The sequence below is a fragment of the Anopheles cruzii genome, chromosome 3 (genome assembly GCF_943734635.1).
Source record: "Anopheles cruzii chromosome 3, idAnoCruzAS_RS32_06, whole genome shotgun sequence".
In the NCBI taxonomy this organism is placed as follows: Eukaryota; Metazoa; Arthropoda; class Insecta; order Diptera; family Culicidae; genus Anopheles; species Anopheles cruzii.
The window spans coordinates 68,244,693-68,262,710 of NC_069145.1; the positions used below are offsets into that span (position 1 = coordinate 68,244,693).

Consider the following 18,018-nt stretch of genomic DNA (forward strand, 5'->3'; position numbering starts at 1 on the left):
CTAAAGGTAGAACCGAACTCAAGCCACTGAAGAAACTCTTCCCATCAAGGAAGGCGCCAGCAAAGAAGTTCCCAACCGAGGACCGAGGTCCGACTGTACCGGTCCGTTTTCGACTGCATAACATTCTCGCCATTCCTCGCAATCATTTGGTCATTTCCCGGCCCTCGCTCTCTCTCTCCCTCTCTTTCTCTCTCTCGCTCGCTGGCAGTCACTTTCACTCGTAGCAAAGCATGCGCCGGCGGCGAACGCACCGACACTAACTGGCCAAGTGTTAGTTCTTTTCCCCGCGCGGTCTCGATCGGTCGTGGTGCGTGGTCCGTGGCCACTCGAGTTCCGTTGCTTCCGCAAAGCCAGTGTATCGGTGTGCCATCCGAAACGTAGCAGCAGCCGAATGGAGTCTAAGAAAAGAAAAGTGTCACCGGGGTGCGCAGGCCAGATGCTTCTGCTCCTGGCCTGCCTGTTCGTCACCGGTACTGCAGGATACACGCGTAAGTGATCTTCGCGATCAACCAGCCTGTGAGTGGGGGGAGGGCACACCAAACCCGACACCGCCGATCGTCGGACCGAAGTTCAAGAGCCCGGCTCGCAGGGTGCGTGGGCTCGGTGCTCGAGTCCCCGCTAATTTAATCGCTAAACAAGTTCACTCGCCATGGCACTGGCACTGGCCTTGGTTGCTTCGGTGCTACTTCCTGTAACTGCCGCTTCCCGCCGGGCCGAATGGCGCCCGCTTCTTGGGAGCAGCCTCCGGGAAGCAGCCGAACACGTGGAGATTTATGGTCTCGGCGACTGGCTGATCGCGATCTTCATCGTCCACCGGGGGTCAACTGACTCGGGTGAAGGCCGTCAATTGGCACCGGTCGGCGAAAGAGGCAAATAAGACAGTGGACAAATGGACAAAAAAGAAATGTCGACTGAGAGAGAGAGAGGATGAAGAAGGATCAAGAGTTGGTCCGAGGCGAAGCCATTGCGTGCCGTAAGAAAGCGCGAACGACCGTCGTCATCACGATCATTCGAGCCGGACGCCGGACATCACGGAAGTGTCATCCGTGTCATCGCGCCCTGTCAGAAGGTGTTCTAGGCAGAAGCCGCAGCCGTCCGGAATCGCAGTCCGCTTTCTTTCGCCAGTTCCAGTTAAATATAAATAACTGGTTCCGGTTTTTTGCTCCTTCTCTCTCTTGCGCGCGCACACTTTCCCGTATCGTTGCTTGTTTACGCTAACGCAGATGTCAACAAGCATAAGCACGACGACGCAACGACGATCGCAACGCCTGCAAGAAGAACCCGCTGAATGCCGCTTCCGACACGAAGCCGCGATAAGACGCGAAACGAGATGCCGCGCCGACGGCGTGTCGAATTGCCAGCGAGCAGCGGATTGTTTTAAACTCCGTCGGTCACTTTATTCTGTTTGCGCAGCAAAACGTTGCGTCCCTAAACTGGTTGCAAAGAACCGGGCGAGCAGCGAACAAAGACCATGATGCCATGTGGCGTACGCTGAAAATGGGCCTTTCGACTTAGAGCTCGCCGAGTGCGGTCGGTTAGGCTGCATTATAAACTGGACTACAATATTGCCCCGGTCTGGTCTGGTCACGTCTGGGGTCTGGGGTGGCGAGAGTGCTCCCGCATGAAGTGGCTGAAGGTTAATTGAGGTGCTCGGTTAATTGAGCCCTGGGCGATCTTTCCAAAAGCAACCCAGAACCACTCAGAACGGTGTCTGGCGTTCGACGCCATCCGTGCCGTTGCGCTTTGTGCCAATATCCCAATTTTGCCGTCAGAACAATTGGACATCCCGGGAGTGATCTATGCACAGTGACCAATGGAATCGGCTGACGTCGGAAGCGTGACCACACGGTCTCTTCGGGTTCTCGTTTTGACTTCTGCATTTTTTTCATTCGCAGGGTTAGGCCATGGATCGGATCTCTCACCGGACCAGGCCATTCACGGGTGTCCCCGGAACAGTCCATCGCTGAATCGGTGCATCGAAAAGTCGATCCAGTACTACATCAGCTACCTGTACACCGGCGACCTGTCGGAGCTCAGTGGACCCGGCTCCCGAACGATGGTGCCGGCCCTGGATCCGTTTGCCCTGCCGGATGCGACGCTCGTCCAAAACGAGGATATCCGGACGTCGTTCACTAAGCGCCACACGACCGGCTTCCGGAACATGTACATCACCGACGTGAGGTAAGTGCCCGGTCCCGACCCCAGGTTCCAGTGATTCGAAGTAACATTTTCGTTTCGTTTCTCCAACAGAACCGACATCACGCGGCTCGAGTTTCACTTTCAGTTCCACATTTCGGCCATCGACACCCGCGGCTCGTACCATGCGCGTCTCACGCACCATCCGGAGATCGCCGAGTGGTCCCAGATGACGTACTCGATTCGTGAGTCCCCCACGCTCGAGGGTCCTTTCGCCCGCCGGCCGGTCTTAATGTCCGCGTCCGTTTGTTTTTTCGTTGACAGGAAACTCATCCTTCCGGATGCAGCTCAAAGGCAGCAACGTGGAGGACGACGAGCGGGTGTACCTGCGGGTGAACGTGACGCAGTGGGAGCACCACATCGGTGACCACACGGTCGGCTTCCGGTGGTTCACGATGAGCGGCAACTACAGTCAGCACAGCGACCGGTTCGAGCAGGTGCGCGGCCGCGACATCCTGCCGGTGGTAGAGCGCGAGCTGATGGGCAGCCTGCAGGATCGGTTTCAGCATCTGCTCAACGAGATCCTGCGGCTGGCGCCGTTCGAGCGATTCTTTCCCACGCAGTACTAGGAAGGCCGTAGGGGCTGATAAGCGTTGTTTGTTGTTTGTACATAGGGTGAGACAGGGAGACTGCGGAGGTCGAGGGCTGTGGAACTTGTTTTATAATAAACGAAGACGATGAAAACCCGACCCGGCGTGTGGGTTACTATTTTTAGCACGTTAATGCACGCGGGAGATAACACAATCCTTTTTCCAGAACTGATCGTGGTCATTGCCATTTGCAGCACTCCTTCTTTCTTGCACTTCTTTCCACCTTTTAGTCGACTCCTTTACAGCCAATTAAGATCAAGAATTGGTAAATGCTAACATGCCAAGACTACGAGTGGTTTAAGGGCAATGAATGGTCCTTTGACCCGAACCCGTCAACCCAACATTAGTCGAGCTCCGATTGGAGGTCAGCCCGGGGCCATTGCCCGTGACCTGTCCGGATTGACCCCGTGAAGTGGACACCATTATTTTCAATTTAAATGTAAGGAATTAAGGACTCTCCGATGTGATTGTGATTTATTTATTTGATAAATTTATTAGTTAATTTTTTGTGTATTAATTTAACAACCTCTGTGGCCTCGTCCGGAGCGTCCAACAACTTCCGGCGGCCACTGTATCGCCCGCTCGCCCTCTCTATCGTTGCGTTGCGTGCAAGCTTGCGTGATCGAGAGATCGATCGCGATCGATCGGCTGGCGTGCAAGCTGACGCACTTGTGTGCACGGCGCTTCCCTGACCTGGGCCAACCTGACAGTCACGCACCCCGGTCGGGGACCGCACGCGCCACAGTACATGCCCCACCCCCCCTCCCATCGAGTCGATCGCCCCGCTCAATGAAGCGGAATTCTCTCAATGAATGTTGATTGTGATTCAGATTTATTTTTTTTCTTTATGGTTTCGGTCGCTTCTCGTCGTGCCAAAAATGGCCCAACGGTCCCAGCAGATTGATGCGCCCCGGTGCCGGTTGGTGTGTTTGATCAATTTTTTCGGTGATCTCGAGCTGGCGCCTCACTAAGTGACCACCCCCCGGGGACCACTCCGGTCTGGTCTGGCGCCTCCCTCCCGAGAGAGTTAGCGATCCTTGACGACGACGCCATTCGTTGCATCGGCACGGTCCCCGGAGACCTGTCGCAGAGTGCATGCCAATTGGGAGCATCGTTGTGGGTTCCCCCTGGCGGTGGTACCGACCCCAACGTGCACCGCACACCGCCCGTTCGGATCGGTTAATTAAATCAGCGCGAATTTCAATTGATCGCATGTTTCGTTTGTTTTCGTTCTGCCGGCTGTCGCCGGCCCAGTCCCAGCCCTGGTCCAGGGTCCTGGTCCGGGGCGTTCTTCGTGGTCGTGTGAAGTTTACGCGTCACGAGCACGATGACACCGACGGCGACGATCTCGGAGAATTGGACTCGCGGCAGAGTCGGCCGGAGTCGGACGGTCGGCGGACCTTCGGGCGTAATTTTCGCAACATTTTAGCTGCGCGGCCGTGTGCGTTCGGGGCGCATTTCTGCTCGACCGGTCGTCGCGTGCGGTTGTGGTGCGAATCCTGAGTGCGATCGATCGCTCCGATCTCCCCGGCCAAGACCTCTCACTTGATCTCACCGTCCCCGAAGCATGGCGTCAGCGTTCACAAGCTGGTCCCTGGTGCTGGTGGCGACCGCGATCGTCGGCCTGCGGTTAGACAGTGCGGCTGCCGCGCCAATGTCTCGTAAGTCTCCAGAATCCCCGCGTGTGTGTGTGTGTGAGCAAAGATCTTGATCTTGTTGGTTGGTGTTAATGGCCAATGGTCCGTCATTTCCATTCCCGGCAGGGTCAGGAGCTCGGGAAGCGGTCCAAGGCTGTGGGCGCAGCACGCAGGCCGAACTGCTCGAGTGCGTCGCGGCGTCCGTCCAGCAGTTTGTGAACTTCATGTCGAGCGGCAAGCTGACACCGAAACACTGGATCACCCCGTTCGATCCGCTCCACCTGCCCAACATGACCATCTATCAGCGGAAGGAGATGCGCGCGAAAGCCGTCTACGTGAACCGCTATCTGGTCGGGCTGAAGAATAGCTTCATCCAGGACGTCAGGTACGTATGCAACTGATGTCACTTGGGAAACAGTGGAATGACTGACCTCACGTGCACTTTGCAGGGTCGATCTGGACCGGCTAGAGTTCAACGCAACGGCCCTACTGCCGGCCCTCGAAATACTGGGCATGTTTGCGTCGGCGGTCGGTCAGGAGAGCGACCTGGCGACGGAAAACTCCATCCTAACGTTCTCACTACGTAAGTAATGGCGGTGGTGGAGTCACCCAGTGACCGGTGTCTAACGTTCCGTCCCGTTCCGTTCCTTGTTACAGGCAACACTGTGATCGACTTTGTGGCCCGGGGTTCGCTCTACACACCGCCCGGAAGCTCGGCCCCGCATCTGTTGCTACAGCTAGACATCAATTACATGGCGATCGCAAGCTACGTGCTGAGCGAACATCTTGGCACCGATCACGGGACACCGACGGCGCCGGCGGCATCCGAGGACGACGATTGGGTGTCGGACGCTCGGAGCTCCAACCGGGACCGCAGCAGCGCCACGGCCGCCATCACGCCCGCCAAGTTCATGAAGCTGATGGAGAAGGACCTCCGGGTGCAGCTCATCCGGCGGCTGCAGTACATCGCCAACGAGGCGCTAGCGTTGGCGCCATTCGACCAGCTCTTTCCCGTCTGACTGCCACCGCCGTTGGCGCGCTACGTTTAAGGCGAATAAAACAAAACCAAAAGTGTCACCAACACACACGCTTTGCTCTCTCTCTCTTTCTCTCTGGTGATGGTGGTGCGCGATCGTCGTTCCGATCGCGATCGACACCAATTATCACACTTGACGGACGTTTGTTATGTTTTGCCCGATGGCACTCGTGCTCTCTCTTTCGCCCTGTTTCTCTCCCGAATTCCACACCACCCCCCGAAAGCTCCTTGCTTGGTATGGGTGGGAGCGAAAGAAAGGGGTTCGCCCATCGGCGTGGTAGCGTCCGGGTGGCTTTGATTGGATTCAATCAAAATGGCATTGATGCAGTTCAAAGCCTTCGGTTCCTGGCCTGGCAAACGGTGCTTGGCGGGTGGGAAGTGCACTCCTCGGGGGGCGATATTGGTACAACGCAAAAAGTGCAACCGCGTCCCGCGTGTGACCGGGGTCACCAGGGATGCGCTAGGGTGTCCAATTTTCGGGCCACCCTTCGGCAGACTTCGGGCGGAGATAGAGCAGCATCGGAGTTAGTTCGCTCGGAGGTACCGCGAAAACGGACGGTGGCGGGTCTTTCTTTTTCCTTTTTGGCGGTGACGGGGGACAGTTCAATGAATCGAGGAGATGCCGAAAGTCGATGTTGCCGTCTATCGTCTCGCCGGCAATTTATGATATGGGCCGGTCGGTGACCTACGCCTCCAGTGGAGGGGCGGTTCGGGCGGCTCCGATGAAGCTATTAGACCGTCCACCGAACTATGCGCCCGCATGTCATTAACAAGGACGACGATGGGCGACAACAGTCTGCCGGGGCTGCTGAATGGGGTGATCGGAAGACATCAACAATCGGTGATAGATAATCCTAATAGACATTGGTCGTTATAATGTTCAGAAGAAAGCTCCATTAAGATTTGAAATGTTACAGAAATGTTAAAAGGAAGACTATTGGCACAACTTGTAGCACGAAGATGTAATACTTTTTGTAAAAGGTCCGTGAAGAAAGGTCGATGAGACAAGTAAATGCTTACAAAAAACAATGAACAGCGCCGTAGACAATTCAATATCGGCTAATATACCGGCGAATATTGGAGCAGTTTGGTTTCAACCGTCAATATAGATAGACCCGCATTTTCATCAATCAACATATGCGTGAAGTCCGGCTGAGCATGGCAGAAGCGATTGACCTATTTAAGCCACAAACCTCTGAATTACTTCTCTAGCCGACATCAAAATAAATTTTCTATCTTCTATTTAGAAAGCAAAAAAATAACTCTGAAAACGTTTTACGGGGATCATTGCTTTTCTGCTACATGCTCAAGAAAACTGCTACAGAATCGCATCAAATGCTTGTCGAAGCTTCCGGTGATTATGCACTTCGAAGATCGCAGTACTTTCAGTGGTTTAAAAAACAAAAAATGGTGATTTTGCATTAACATAAAAGAGCGTCGGAGGACTCCAAAAAGTTCGAGAACGCTGAACTGCAAGAACTTTTGGACGAAAATGACATGCAAACGCATGAACTCGTGGACCAGCTAAATGTTTCCCAATAAGCCATATCCCTACGTTTGAAGGCCCTGGGAAAGATCCAGAAGATTGGAAAATGGGTGCCACATGAACTGAACGAAATACAGCAGGAAAACGGAAAATCTAAATGTGAAATTCTCACTAGGTACAAAAGGAAGTCATTTCTCCATCCGATCGTAATTGGGGATGGAAAGTGGATTCATTTTGAGAATCCTAGAAAGAAAAAATCATGGGTCAGTCCGGGAAAACCATCAACTTTGACTGCAAAACCAGATCGATTCGGTAAAAAGACAAGAAAAGACTGTGTGTCTGATGGAACCAGAAAGGTGTGGTGTACTACAAGCTCCTAAAACCTGGAGAAACCGATAACTTCTGTACCTACCGACCACAAACGATCAATTTGAACCATGCATCAATCGGAAAACGATCAGAATGGGCCAGAAGACACGGTGAGGTAATTTTTCTCCATGGCAATGCACCTGGACACAAAGCAAGATTGGTTTAAGGTACAATCACAACAATTGGCTGAAAGATTGCTACTGGAATTCCTAGATTTAGCAGAGAGATGGGAGAAATGTATAGCTGTGTGATGGCTCATACTTTGAATAATATTGACTGTAAACATTTGATTTCTTCCGAAAAAACGAAACGAAAAAAAAAATCCGATTTTCGACTTTTAGACCTGGTATTTAGAACGCCAATGTGTATCAAGTTCAACAAATTGCGTAGAATGTGATGCGCATTCAAGTGATTCATCATTATAATTCCATGTTTTTATTTTTTAAATAGAAATGGCAGGATTCAAACGTTGTTTTATTATTTAAAAAATGCACGACAGAGATAATAACAGAAAGAGAGAGAGGCACTCCTAGAGCAAAGCATCTACTAAAATATGTGTTCCTACTTCAGACGGTTCCAAACAAACATAAAGGACCCCCGGCAGGCGTTCGTCATCAGAGGCGCTCCGTAATCTAATCTTACCACAACAATGAAGTCAGTGCGCCGCTGCCATCAGCTTCATTGTTGATGACATAGCGACGAGCTGTCGTCGTGCCGCGTCGTTGGCGATCGATCGCAAAACACTTCAACTCGCTCCAGTTCGCGCCTCGAGTGAACCTTTCTGAACTTTGCGCCGCGGGAACTGGCGTTGGTGCGCACTACGGATCCACTTACGGCACCGGCAGACCCCCCCTCGACACAACCGCTTCATTCTAGGGCAGACCCTTTCGGATTGCCGTCTTTATTCGCCGTCTTTCCGGGAGAAAGCGAATGACGCATGCGCACATGATCGCCTGTCAATCGTCGTCGTGCGTCGTAGCGCTGAGTTGGTCCATTTCACCCGATCGTGTGTCCTTTCCCGGGTCCGCGGTGTGCCGGATAACGAGCGGTCGTGTGTAGGTCATGGTCGAACCGAAAGCGAAACCCAGCGATCCGGGAGCCCAAACCAAATGTAGCCGCTCCCGTGGCGGGCAACAACAAACACAAAAAGGACCCGTGTCTTACTATGAATGTGAGGCTCCCTCTGTATGCGATAATAACGCCCGCCCAATGGGGCGAGCCCTTATCAGCGAGCCAGCGAGATGGGCTGCTGATGATGAAGTATGCGGGGCCCATCATCACGGTCTGCCCGAAACAGAAGAAAGTGATAACGCGAAGCGTCTCAGTCTCCGTCGATGCCACAAAGGATTGCAGCTCAGGTTGGCGCGATCGGGTTTGCGCCAACCCGACCGGGGTTTGTTTTTTTGTTGCCGGGGCCCGGGGGGGCTGTTTATGTTTTGCCACTTACCCCGCGGGAAGGGTTTGCGCGAAAGAAGAAGACGAGGGGAGAAAAAGAGCACGGGTGACCCGGGCACGTCACGTTTCGAGTGGCGTTTGATAAAAGCGACCGCGAAGCTGAAGCTGGGCGCGCAGAGGGGCCGATGGTAGGGTGGCTGCCCTAGTGGGTCCTTCACTGCCGATCGGACCGTCGACCGACCGTTCTTTATGTAACAAGACTAACGCTGGCGATTGTCCCCCGATCATCAGTAGCTGATCGATCGTTCTAGCGACTGGACGGTCGGACGACGACGACGGTGGCTTAAGCTTCCCCCCCCCAAAGTGTGCGTCAAGTGTGTGGAGGTCCTCCAGCTCCAGTGATTTAATTGTGCGCTAATTACCCAAAGTCATTACGACGTCAGGCAGTGGCCAGCGCGCTCGCCAAAATGGCTCTCAAACCGTTCGACATTGAGGTGGATCCACCGTGCGAAGAGTTGCTGGAAGTGGCGCGCCTGGAGCTGCGCGAAACGCCCGAAGTGCGGGCGGCGGCCGTCGAGGAGCTGCGTCACCTGCTGAAGACCACCAAAGATATGCACTTCGGCGACGAGGAAGACTTTCTGCTCATCTTTCTCCGGCCGTGTCACTTCTACGCCGAAAGTGCACTCAAAATGGTGAGTAAGCCAGGGGGCGGTGGGTTGTGTGCGAGTGCCGCAGGAAGGATGAGTCAAGGGATTGTTCTTCCGTCGCCGCCGTCGCCGGTGTGTCTGTGCGGCCGCGAACAATGCACACCGGTGATGCGCCACGGAACGTGTGTCTTCGCTTTGTCCGTAACGTCGTCGTCGTCGTGATTGTGATTGTGGTTTTTGTTTGCACGACGATTGCCCCGCACGCACCGGTGGCCGCTAATGACGGGGCGGACTTTGAGCCGCGCAAAACTTCTTCATACACGTCACGTCACGGAAGTGTAATTAACCGGTCACACAGGTTAATCAATTACGCACCCCCAGCGCCTGCTAGGGGAATGGAAATTAGACGTTCGGCCGACACCCACAAAAAGAGGGGGCCTCGGGTATCTTAAACCTCGCAGGTTGGCGCTGATTAGATTGGTCACACGAGGGCCACACTGCACCTCCTGCTTCTCAGGTACATCGTGAACCGTTTGCCAAAATAGTGACGAACGCAAATTGGCGCCCCAAAAAATGGGTCTTTCAGTTAGCCTAAATCTATGGTATCAGGGGCATCGGAAGTACTGTTCCGAGGCTACCGGATGATGAACATAGACAGAATTTCGGTGAAAGGCTGAAGGTATTATGATGTTTCAATTTGGGCCATTTCTTAACACCTTGACTTTAAATGGAATGGACCTTTTGGACAGATACTATTAATGGTGACGTGTTTCTAATTGTTTAAGTGGTGGACAGGACTGGGAATCGCCAACGCCAAGCGATTCTGGAAGCGGACCAGTTCGTAAATACCAGGCTGTTCAATAAGGTTTGCAGATCGATAAGAAAAACACGATTTTATGGTTTGACATACACTTTATTGTTCAGTATAGCCTCCCTACACATGTTCCACCGAGATTCCAATTTATGAATTCTATCCCTGAAGTGATGAGAATCTGGAAGGGCTGCAAAATACGCTTCCACAGCTGTGATAACCTCAGCATCTTTAGCGTCTTATTTTGATTCAGGATCATGCTGATAGGCCCAAGTCTCATAGTGATGAGTCGAGGCACAAAATCCACTTTATCCTTTCGAAAACGCTTTAAATGTTGCCGAGAAAATTGCATTCGAATGTGGTTTCGTTAAGGTGTTAACGAATGCGGCACCCATTTTGCAAACAGCTTTCAGGAACCCTAAACTTCAGTCAAAATATTGCTTATACTGTCCAATGAGATGCCTACGGCTTCTACTAAATCTCTTTCAGTTACTCGACGATTTTTCAATTCGTTGAGTAACTGGAAGTGATTTTCCATTTTTCCTACGATTTCAGGTGTTGCTAATAGTTTCGGACGTCCTCCTTCGGTCCTTAAGGTGATGATGATGATGATGATGATGATGAGACCCACCTCTTACCCCAACATAGGTTTGAGATAGGCGAGACAGTTATCGTTATGATATTAAGATTTCAAAAAAACGAAGTGGTGGCATCGTTGCAAGACACTCTAGAACACTCTGTCTGACTCTAATCCATGCATACAACGGTATCCAGCCATTTCCATAAGGAGGAAACGCATACGGAACCACTCTCCGGATTGCCCCCGTAAAATCTCCAGTTCTTTCAATGTAGCCGGTTCCCTAAAACTATTGTAGCGTTAGGGTACCACTACCAAGAACGGCCGAAATTACATTTATCTAGGACATTTACAGTACATCAAAAAAATCGTCAATGGACGTATTTGATGTACCTGTCCCGCGATAGCACGAATGCAGCGAGAGTCGTTCTACTGTTGAGTGTCTGCTTCAACTGTCCACTTTTACGCGCGCGCGTCTCAAAAATATGTTGTCTCATTCATGTACACTATTTTATTATTTTAAATCATGATCAAAAATCAAAGTTCTATGAAAAAACTTTCCTCATCATCATCCAGCTTCCGTCGATGAGTGCAGTAGTTTACAAGTCTATACAATACAATACAACATTTACCTAACTACTTCTTTGACGTACAGAGCGCACCTTCGTTTAAACTCCCGAATATTCTCTGTATTTACTACCTCTTTGGGCATTGAATTGAACCATTGGATACCCTTTACAAATAAGGAGTTGCCGGCAATTCTGGTAGACATCTTTACAATTCTTGGGTCTTGTGCTCTGCGTGTGTGATGTTTATGTACATCACATCCCCTAACTATTCGTTCTCCTAGATAATTCGGAAGCATGCCCTTGACTAGTTTGTAAATAAATATCATGGTGCGATACACCACCAACTGTTCTACTGACATCCATTGCAGAATGTCCAGCATTACCGGTGGATCGTCTTCAAGGCCTGTATGATCACGGTTGAAATTCAGCAACTCATCTTTCTACGATATTATTTTAAGGCCTTAGGGACACTTCCTTAAATACTTTCAACATTCGTTCATAAATTTTCTTTGCTTTTAAACCTTCCAAGAATAAACATTCAATCGCTGCACGATACTTGATTTTTTTCCATTGTAAACGAGTGCTGTGAACTCTTTTCTTGATAATAAAACCTTGTGCGGAACGTGATTCTCTGTCACTGTGTCACCCGCTCGGTCACCAATGGAACCTGGTTGTGGAGCGAATGTTTTTCTCCTCTCGAACGCCGATCCACGATAAGAGACCCAAGATGCCAGGGCAAGGGGTTCGGTGACAGACGGCGAAACACCCGATACTTGAACTTTGGTCGCGTGACGTCACTAAACGATCGCTCCGTAGCACCGTCGATAACCGATAACCGTGTTCCACGGTTCGCCTTCAATCCTTGAGATTGGCGATCCATCACCGAGGCCCGCAAGATAAGCCTCGTGGCGATGGAATTTGATCGAAACACCTCTTTCATCGTTTACCTGAACCCTTTTTATCTCCCCCTCTACCTACCGCCCAGATGCGACGGATTGCCGAGTTCAAGAAGGCGAACCACCCGCTGCTGCACGCCCTGAAACCGGAAGAGGAAAAGCTCGCCTTCGTCAACCACAACGTAGTGAACGTGCTGACCAACCGGGACCAGAAGGGACGCCGCGTGCTGTTGGTCAACTGTGGGGCCGCCTGGGACCCGAAGGCGGTCAGCTCGGAGCAACTGTTTCGCGTGTTCTTCCTGATCCACCTCGTGGCCCAGCTGGAGCCGGCGACGCAGATCAATGGAATCGTCGTCGTGCTGGACTTTGACGGGCTGTCGCTGAAGCAGGTCAAAGCGATGTCGCCGGCCTTCTGCAAGCGCCTGATAATGTTCATCCAGGACGCGATGCCGCTGCGCCTGAAGGAGGTCCACATCCTCAAGCAGCCGTACATCTTCAACATGGTCTGGACGCTCTTCAAGCCATTCATCCGCGAGAAGCTGAAGAGCCGCGTAAGTATAGTAGTCGTCCGACGTCGATCGACGACCTTAACCTCCGAACGCCGCGGCACGCCGTTATCGCCGCGTTTGTTGGTAAACAAATGGCCGTTATTTTCGGTTTGTTCCATTTCGGGGACGACCGTGCCCGAATTTGCGTTCCAAATTTTCCGACGTCGGCCACAGTCCACCACGGCCAATCCAGCCAGCCGATGGCCACGTGCTCTGCTTTTGCGTTTCATCCGCGTCATTGTACCGCCTCTCTAGATCTACTTCCACGGCATGGACATGCGCCGGCTGCACAAGCACATCGATCAGTGCGATCTGCCGGCCAATTACGGTGGCGATCGGCCACCGCTCAACTACGGCGGCAAGGAGTGGTACCCGTGCGTGTACAACTACCTCGATCACATCAACCAGTGGAACACGTTCGGCTTTCTGCCGATCCCGCAGTGAGCTCTCACAGGCTTAGGTTAGGTTAAGGATGCTGCAGGATGCTATTAGGTTTAGGGCATTTCCGATCACGGGGGACGCACGTACTTGTAGCTAGCTATTACCGAGGAGATCAAACTAGTTCAAAATAGGCAAAAGGAATCTTAAAGAATCGCGTCCATCCGGACGGACGCGCGATAGACGCAACTTCCAGCATTTAGACTAGAGTTAGGTGACAAGCGGAAACCGAGGTCACTCTCGACGCGAAGTGGTAAGTTTGGTGTTTGCTGTGTTTTTTGTGTGTGCTTGTTCACCTCGATTCCCGACCCGATCCGTTGCATGCTGCATGTGATGCCGAGCCAGCTGATAGTAATCAGTAGTGCCGTTGTCCTTACCAATCCACTGCCAATGTCTGATCACCGAACGCTTGATTACTGATTGCTACCGGACGGATCATTGGCCGCCACTAACTCGGTTTGTTTCGTCTGTTGTTTCGCCTGACGTTTGCAGATCTTCTTCCATGGCAACGACTTGGCCAAGTTCCAGCAGTACGTCCACCCGGACTGGCTCCCAGCGGACTACGGCGGGACTCTGCCGGCCCTCGACTACACCGGCCTCGACTGGTACCCGTCCGTGGCAGCCCAGATCGGCCACATCGAGAAGTACCAACGGTGCGGTTTCACCGCCGTCTTCGATTAGAGCGAGTCCCCGGCGGGTTGTGGGGTTCCATATTGCGGTGATTGGGTTTTGCCTCAAATGGTCGGGATGGGCGCGGAAACGGGACACAATCTAGTTAAAAAAGACAAAACACGGAAGTGATGTGGGACTGTGTTCGGTGTTTGTCTAATAAATAGTGCAATAAATTACGAGAAAAACAAAACACAAACAACAAATTAATCTCAAATGATGATAACGAAACGCTAACGGGTAACGGCTCAGTAGTGAGCTTAAGAAAAGTTTAATTATATTATTGCTCGTCACATACGTGATAGGTCGTTTGTGTTCAAGCTTCTGGATTCCTTAAAAATGTTATACATAAAAATAAAAGGATGTTCAGAAACACAAACCGTAATTAAAGACATGTTTTTTGGACTGACCCAATCGGTTCATAGGTCCCCCCCCAAAAAAGCAAACGCGCGTTAGGCTTAATCCTGATTACAACATCTGACTGCGTGACGTCAATGGGTAAATCGCGACAAATCTCGTCCAACACAAAAGCAAAAGGGGTTGCAGCCGTCTTGTTGTGGTTCCACTGATAAGCGGCCCGCGTCTTGGGACAACTTCCGAACGTTTCGTTAGCGTCGCGGCCCGAACATCGCACACACACACTCAAACAGCCCCGCGTCATCAGCTGATTCAGACGAAACCAATAAAAAAAACCAGAGCCCGCGAAAGAGCGCACGAGTCTGCACAATTGCACCTCGATCTCGGTGGCCGAAAGCACCTTAGCTCCTAGACGCACCACGCACGCACGCACACAAACACTCAGCGAATGGGCAGCTGATAGCGGCCCCGCGAAGGAAGTCACTGCCTGAGGAGCCGGGAGGGACTAGAAAAAGCAGCAGAACTGCCTCCGTTGGCGATTACACCTTTTTGTGTGTGACGATGGCCATTTTTTGGCCACGATTTTTTTCGGTCGCGATTTGTTGTAATCGATGAGCCACCGGTCCGAGTGCGCCAGTCTAGCTTGGACCGGGCTACGGAGCAGCGGTTCCAGCGGTTTCGTCTACTCCTTCCGACGCGTTTAGTTTGGTTCGGAGCTTCGAAAAGCCGTTTGATTGGAAGCCACCACAATGAAGACAGCACAGCCACCGTTCGACATCGTAACGGACCTGCCGAGCCAGGAGTTGCTCGAGGTGTCCCGTCGGGAGCTTCGCGAAACGCCGCAGGTGCGCGAAGACGCGATCCTGCGATTGCGCGCGATGCTCCACGATACCACCGATCTGCACTACGCCGACGACGACGAGTTTCTGCTGATCTTCCTGCGGCCGTGTCATTTCTATCCGGAAAGTGCCCTCAAAATGGTGAGTAAGTTGAAGCCCGGCCCGGGGCTACGTAAGCTTGGCGGTTCCGAGCGCCGTCGAAAACGGGTCGCCCCGGGGTAACCCGATCGCCGTGCGGACTAATCAGATTTGGCGGACTTTTTTTGTGCTGTTCGGCTATTTTTCGAGAGTGCACCACCCTTGGGTGCTTTAAAATGCGTGCGGGTTCCCCTGAACAAGGTTCGCCCCGCGATAAGCCCAGCGCGGCCACTCGGGGGAGGGACTTTGCTTCGGAGACCGAATGGCTTCGGCCGACCGATAAGGGGCGCCGTTTTGGGGCGTGTGTCTTATCGATCGTACGATTGGTGCCGTGAACAGGTCTCTAACGGTGCGCTTTCTCTCCTGTCCACCGAAGATGCGACGGATTGCCGAGTTTAAAAAGAGCTACTACCCGCTGATGCACAACCTGTCGCCCGAAGACGAGAAGCTCTCTTTCATCGATCACCGGATCGTGAATGTGCTGACCAATCGGGACCAGAAGGGACGCCGGATACTGATCGTAAACTGTGGTGCCGTCTGGGATCCGAAGGCCGTGTCGACCGATAAGCTGTTCCGGATGTTTTATCTGGTACACCTGGTGGCGCAGCTCGAGCCGGCCACCCAGATCAACGGTGTGGTAATCCTGATGGACTTTGAGAGTCTGTCGCTCAAGCAGGTCCGAGGACTGTCCCCGTCCTTCTCGAAGCTGCTGCTTACGTTTCTACAGGAAGCGGTTCCGTTGCGCATGAAGGAGTTCCACATCCTCAAGCAGCCGTACATCTTCAACATGGTTTGGACACTGTTCAAGCCCTTCATCGGTGATAAGCTCAAGAAACGGGTAAGTGCGCGTGGTCGCGAGCTCAAGCTGTCGAGGCTCTAGCATAGACCTCCTGTTTCTCTCCCTGCCAGTTGTACTTCCACGGGAACGACATGAAGAAGCTCCACAAGCACATCGATCCGGCCGATCTGCCCAAGAACTACGGAGGAACTCGGCCCGCGCTGGACTACGGTTCCCGCGACTGGTATCCCTGTATCGAGAAGTACACCGAGCACGTGCACCACTGGAACAGCTACGGCTTTGCGGCCGGTCCGTGAGTGTCCAGTACCTGCCCAACTTGACTGTGTGGAGAAGAGAGGCCAACGACTACTTACGGGCGGCAGGCAACTAGAGTTAAGGATGCACAACCCCACGTCACCCACCGCATACCCGACGGCAGGGGCGAAGTTCGATTGCCGGCGTGTGGGCGTCCGGGTTATTAGGAACCTCATCGATTCGATGATGATAAGCAATTGCGCGACAAACCTGGTTCTGGTGACTGGCTTAGAGGTTCATCAGATAAGCAGCCGCTGCGGTGCGACACGTTCGAACTTTGCACCCACCACGGTTGAAGGATGAACTTGAACAGATCGTAACAAGAAAACGGGAACCGAAAACGAAACTACGCCACCCGGAAACGGAAGAATGCTGCCAACACGGTAAACCCTATTAGTAATTAGAGAGTGACGCACGCGCATGGGTCACTGCTTCGACGTAAGGGATTTAAGGATAAGAGCGCTTCAATAAACAAGCAAAGGACTAACATCAGACGCCTTACGTTCAATTTTTCGTGATATGACACAAGTGTATGGCGAAAGCTTAAATTAAATTGACTTTGATTGAACAAACGTGAGTCTCAGATTTGGGTGGGTTCCGATAAGCTGATTAGGGGATTAGTGGCCGTTTTAGTTTGAAAATTCCGACAGGCTAATTATCATCGGCCGGCGGGGATTTGCCTTCAAGGTTAAGGCTAGATGTGGTAGCTCCGTAATGGTTATTTATAAATTACTTAATGACCATTGTGCTATTAATTTCCGTTAGAACTACGGAGTTATCACCGTTCAAACAAAATAAAACAGATTGTTTACTATTTATCACATGTCAATCGGTTTACTTTTTCCCGTTTAATTGTTTACTTTTTAAATTTACATTGACATTCGGTTGTGAAATGTTTCAAACGGTTGGCTCCTCGGTGGTAATCTTACGCCTATAGGTATGCTATTCGAAGCGCATTCATTAGTGGGACGCCTAAAAGTATGCTACAATCTAACACCGTGGTCGATCGTGGCCGTTGGGAACAAATTCAAACCCTGCATTTCGCCGGTCAGGGTTTATGTAACCTCCTGCAATGAGCATCGAACGTGAGATCTTTGTTTTGATACAGCGTCAAGTAATCGATGGCACTGTTTGCCTCCCGAACCATTAACCCGCGCCCGGTGGAAAACAAAATCAACAAACTGTCAAATACTGTCAAGCGTCTGCTTTGTACTTGCTGCAAAGTGACATTACGTGAGATACACTGTGGCAGCCACCCAACGGATCATCGTCGTCGGTCGGATCCCGACGTCACAGCGAAGCTTCAGGTGGCCGCTCAAGTGTCTAAATCAACACATCTCCGTATCAGCGGCATCATCGGCAAACGTCCATACTGCTGCCTTCCTGTGGCACTGTCCATCCCGGGCGCCCGCGGATGGCTTCCAAAGTCCACCCCGGGAGCGTCCCTTACCCTTCCCCGCAAAGCATCTTCCTGAAAAGTACCCAAAATAAAGTCACTTCCTGATGCGATTCAATGACCTGTGCGTCGGCACTGCTGATAAGAACCCTGCGCACCGATTCCGAACCGACGAGCGTTTATCAATCGCTAGAAGCTGTCCACTTCGACCGAGTGTTGATGGCCTCCAACGTTAGCGGGATTACGTGTGGGAATCCAGGTCGGGCGCCGGTACGAACTCACTGGACATCGTGCTTTATCTCCCGATGGCTGCCGGGGGCGAACCAAGTCA

General features: G+C 52.0%; 4 protein-coding genes across 4 annotated transcripts; all 4 read left to right on the plus strand.

Moving 5' to 3' along the window:
* The first annotated feature begins 410 nt into the window (after positions 1-410).
* Positions 411-2,878, plus strand: LOC128273602 (uncharacterized). Its single transcript, XM_053011606.1, has 4 exons — positions 411-488; positions 1,896-2,181; positions 2,251-2,381; positions 2,461-2,878. The coding sequence occupies exons 1-4, from the start codon at positions 437-439 to the stop codon at positions 2,763-2,765; spliced, it is 774 nt and encodes a 257-aa protein (XP_052867566.1). The 5' UTR covers positions 411-436; the 3' UTR covers positions 2,766-2,878.
* A 1,423-nt stretch (positions 2,879-4,301) lies between these two features.
* LOC128273811 (uncharacterized) lies at positions 4,302-5,465 on the plus strand. Its single transcript, XM_053011856.1, has 4 exons — positions 4,302-4,447; positions 4,556-4,808; positions 4,873-5,006; positions 5,081-5,465. Exons 1-4 carry the CDS (start codon positions 4,354-4,356, stop codon positions 5,440-5,442), a joined length of 843 nt encoding a protein of 280 aa, XP_052867816.1. The 5' UTR covers positions 4,302-4,353; the 3' UTR covers positions 5,443-5,465.
* A 3,520-nt stretch (positions 5,466-8,985) lies between these two features.
* LOC128275730 (clavesin-1-like) lies at positions 8,986-13,313 on the plus strand. The gene is made up of 3 exons (XM_053014339.1): positions 8,986-9,401; positions 12,299-12,760; positions 13,013-13,313. Exons 1-3 carry the CDS (start codon positions 9,177-9,179, stop codon positions 13,199-13,201), a joined length of 876 nt encoding a protein of 291 aa, XP_052870299.1. The 5' UTR covers positions 8,986-9,176; the 3' UTR covers positions 13,202-13,313.
* Positions 13,314-14,970: 1,657 nt separating this feature from the next.
* LOC128272245 (clavesin-1-like) lies at positions 14,971-16,293 on the plus strand. The gene is made up of 3 exons (XM_053010018.1): positions 14,971-15,201; positions 15,575-16,036; positions 16,108-16,293. The coding sequence occupies exons 1-3, from the start codon at positions 14,971-14,973 to the stop codon at positions 16,291-16,293; spliced, it is 879 nt and encodes a 292-aa protein (XP_052865978.1).
* Positions 16,294-18,018: the final 1,725 nt, after the last annotated feature.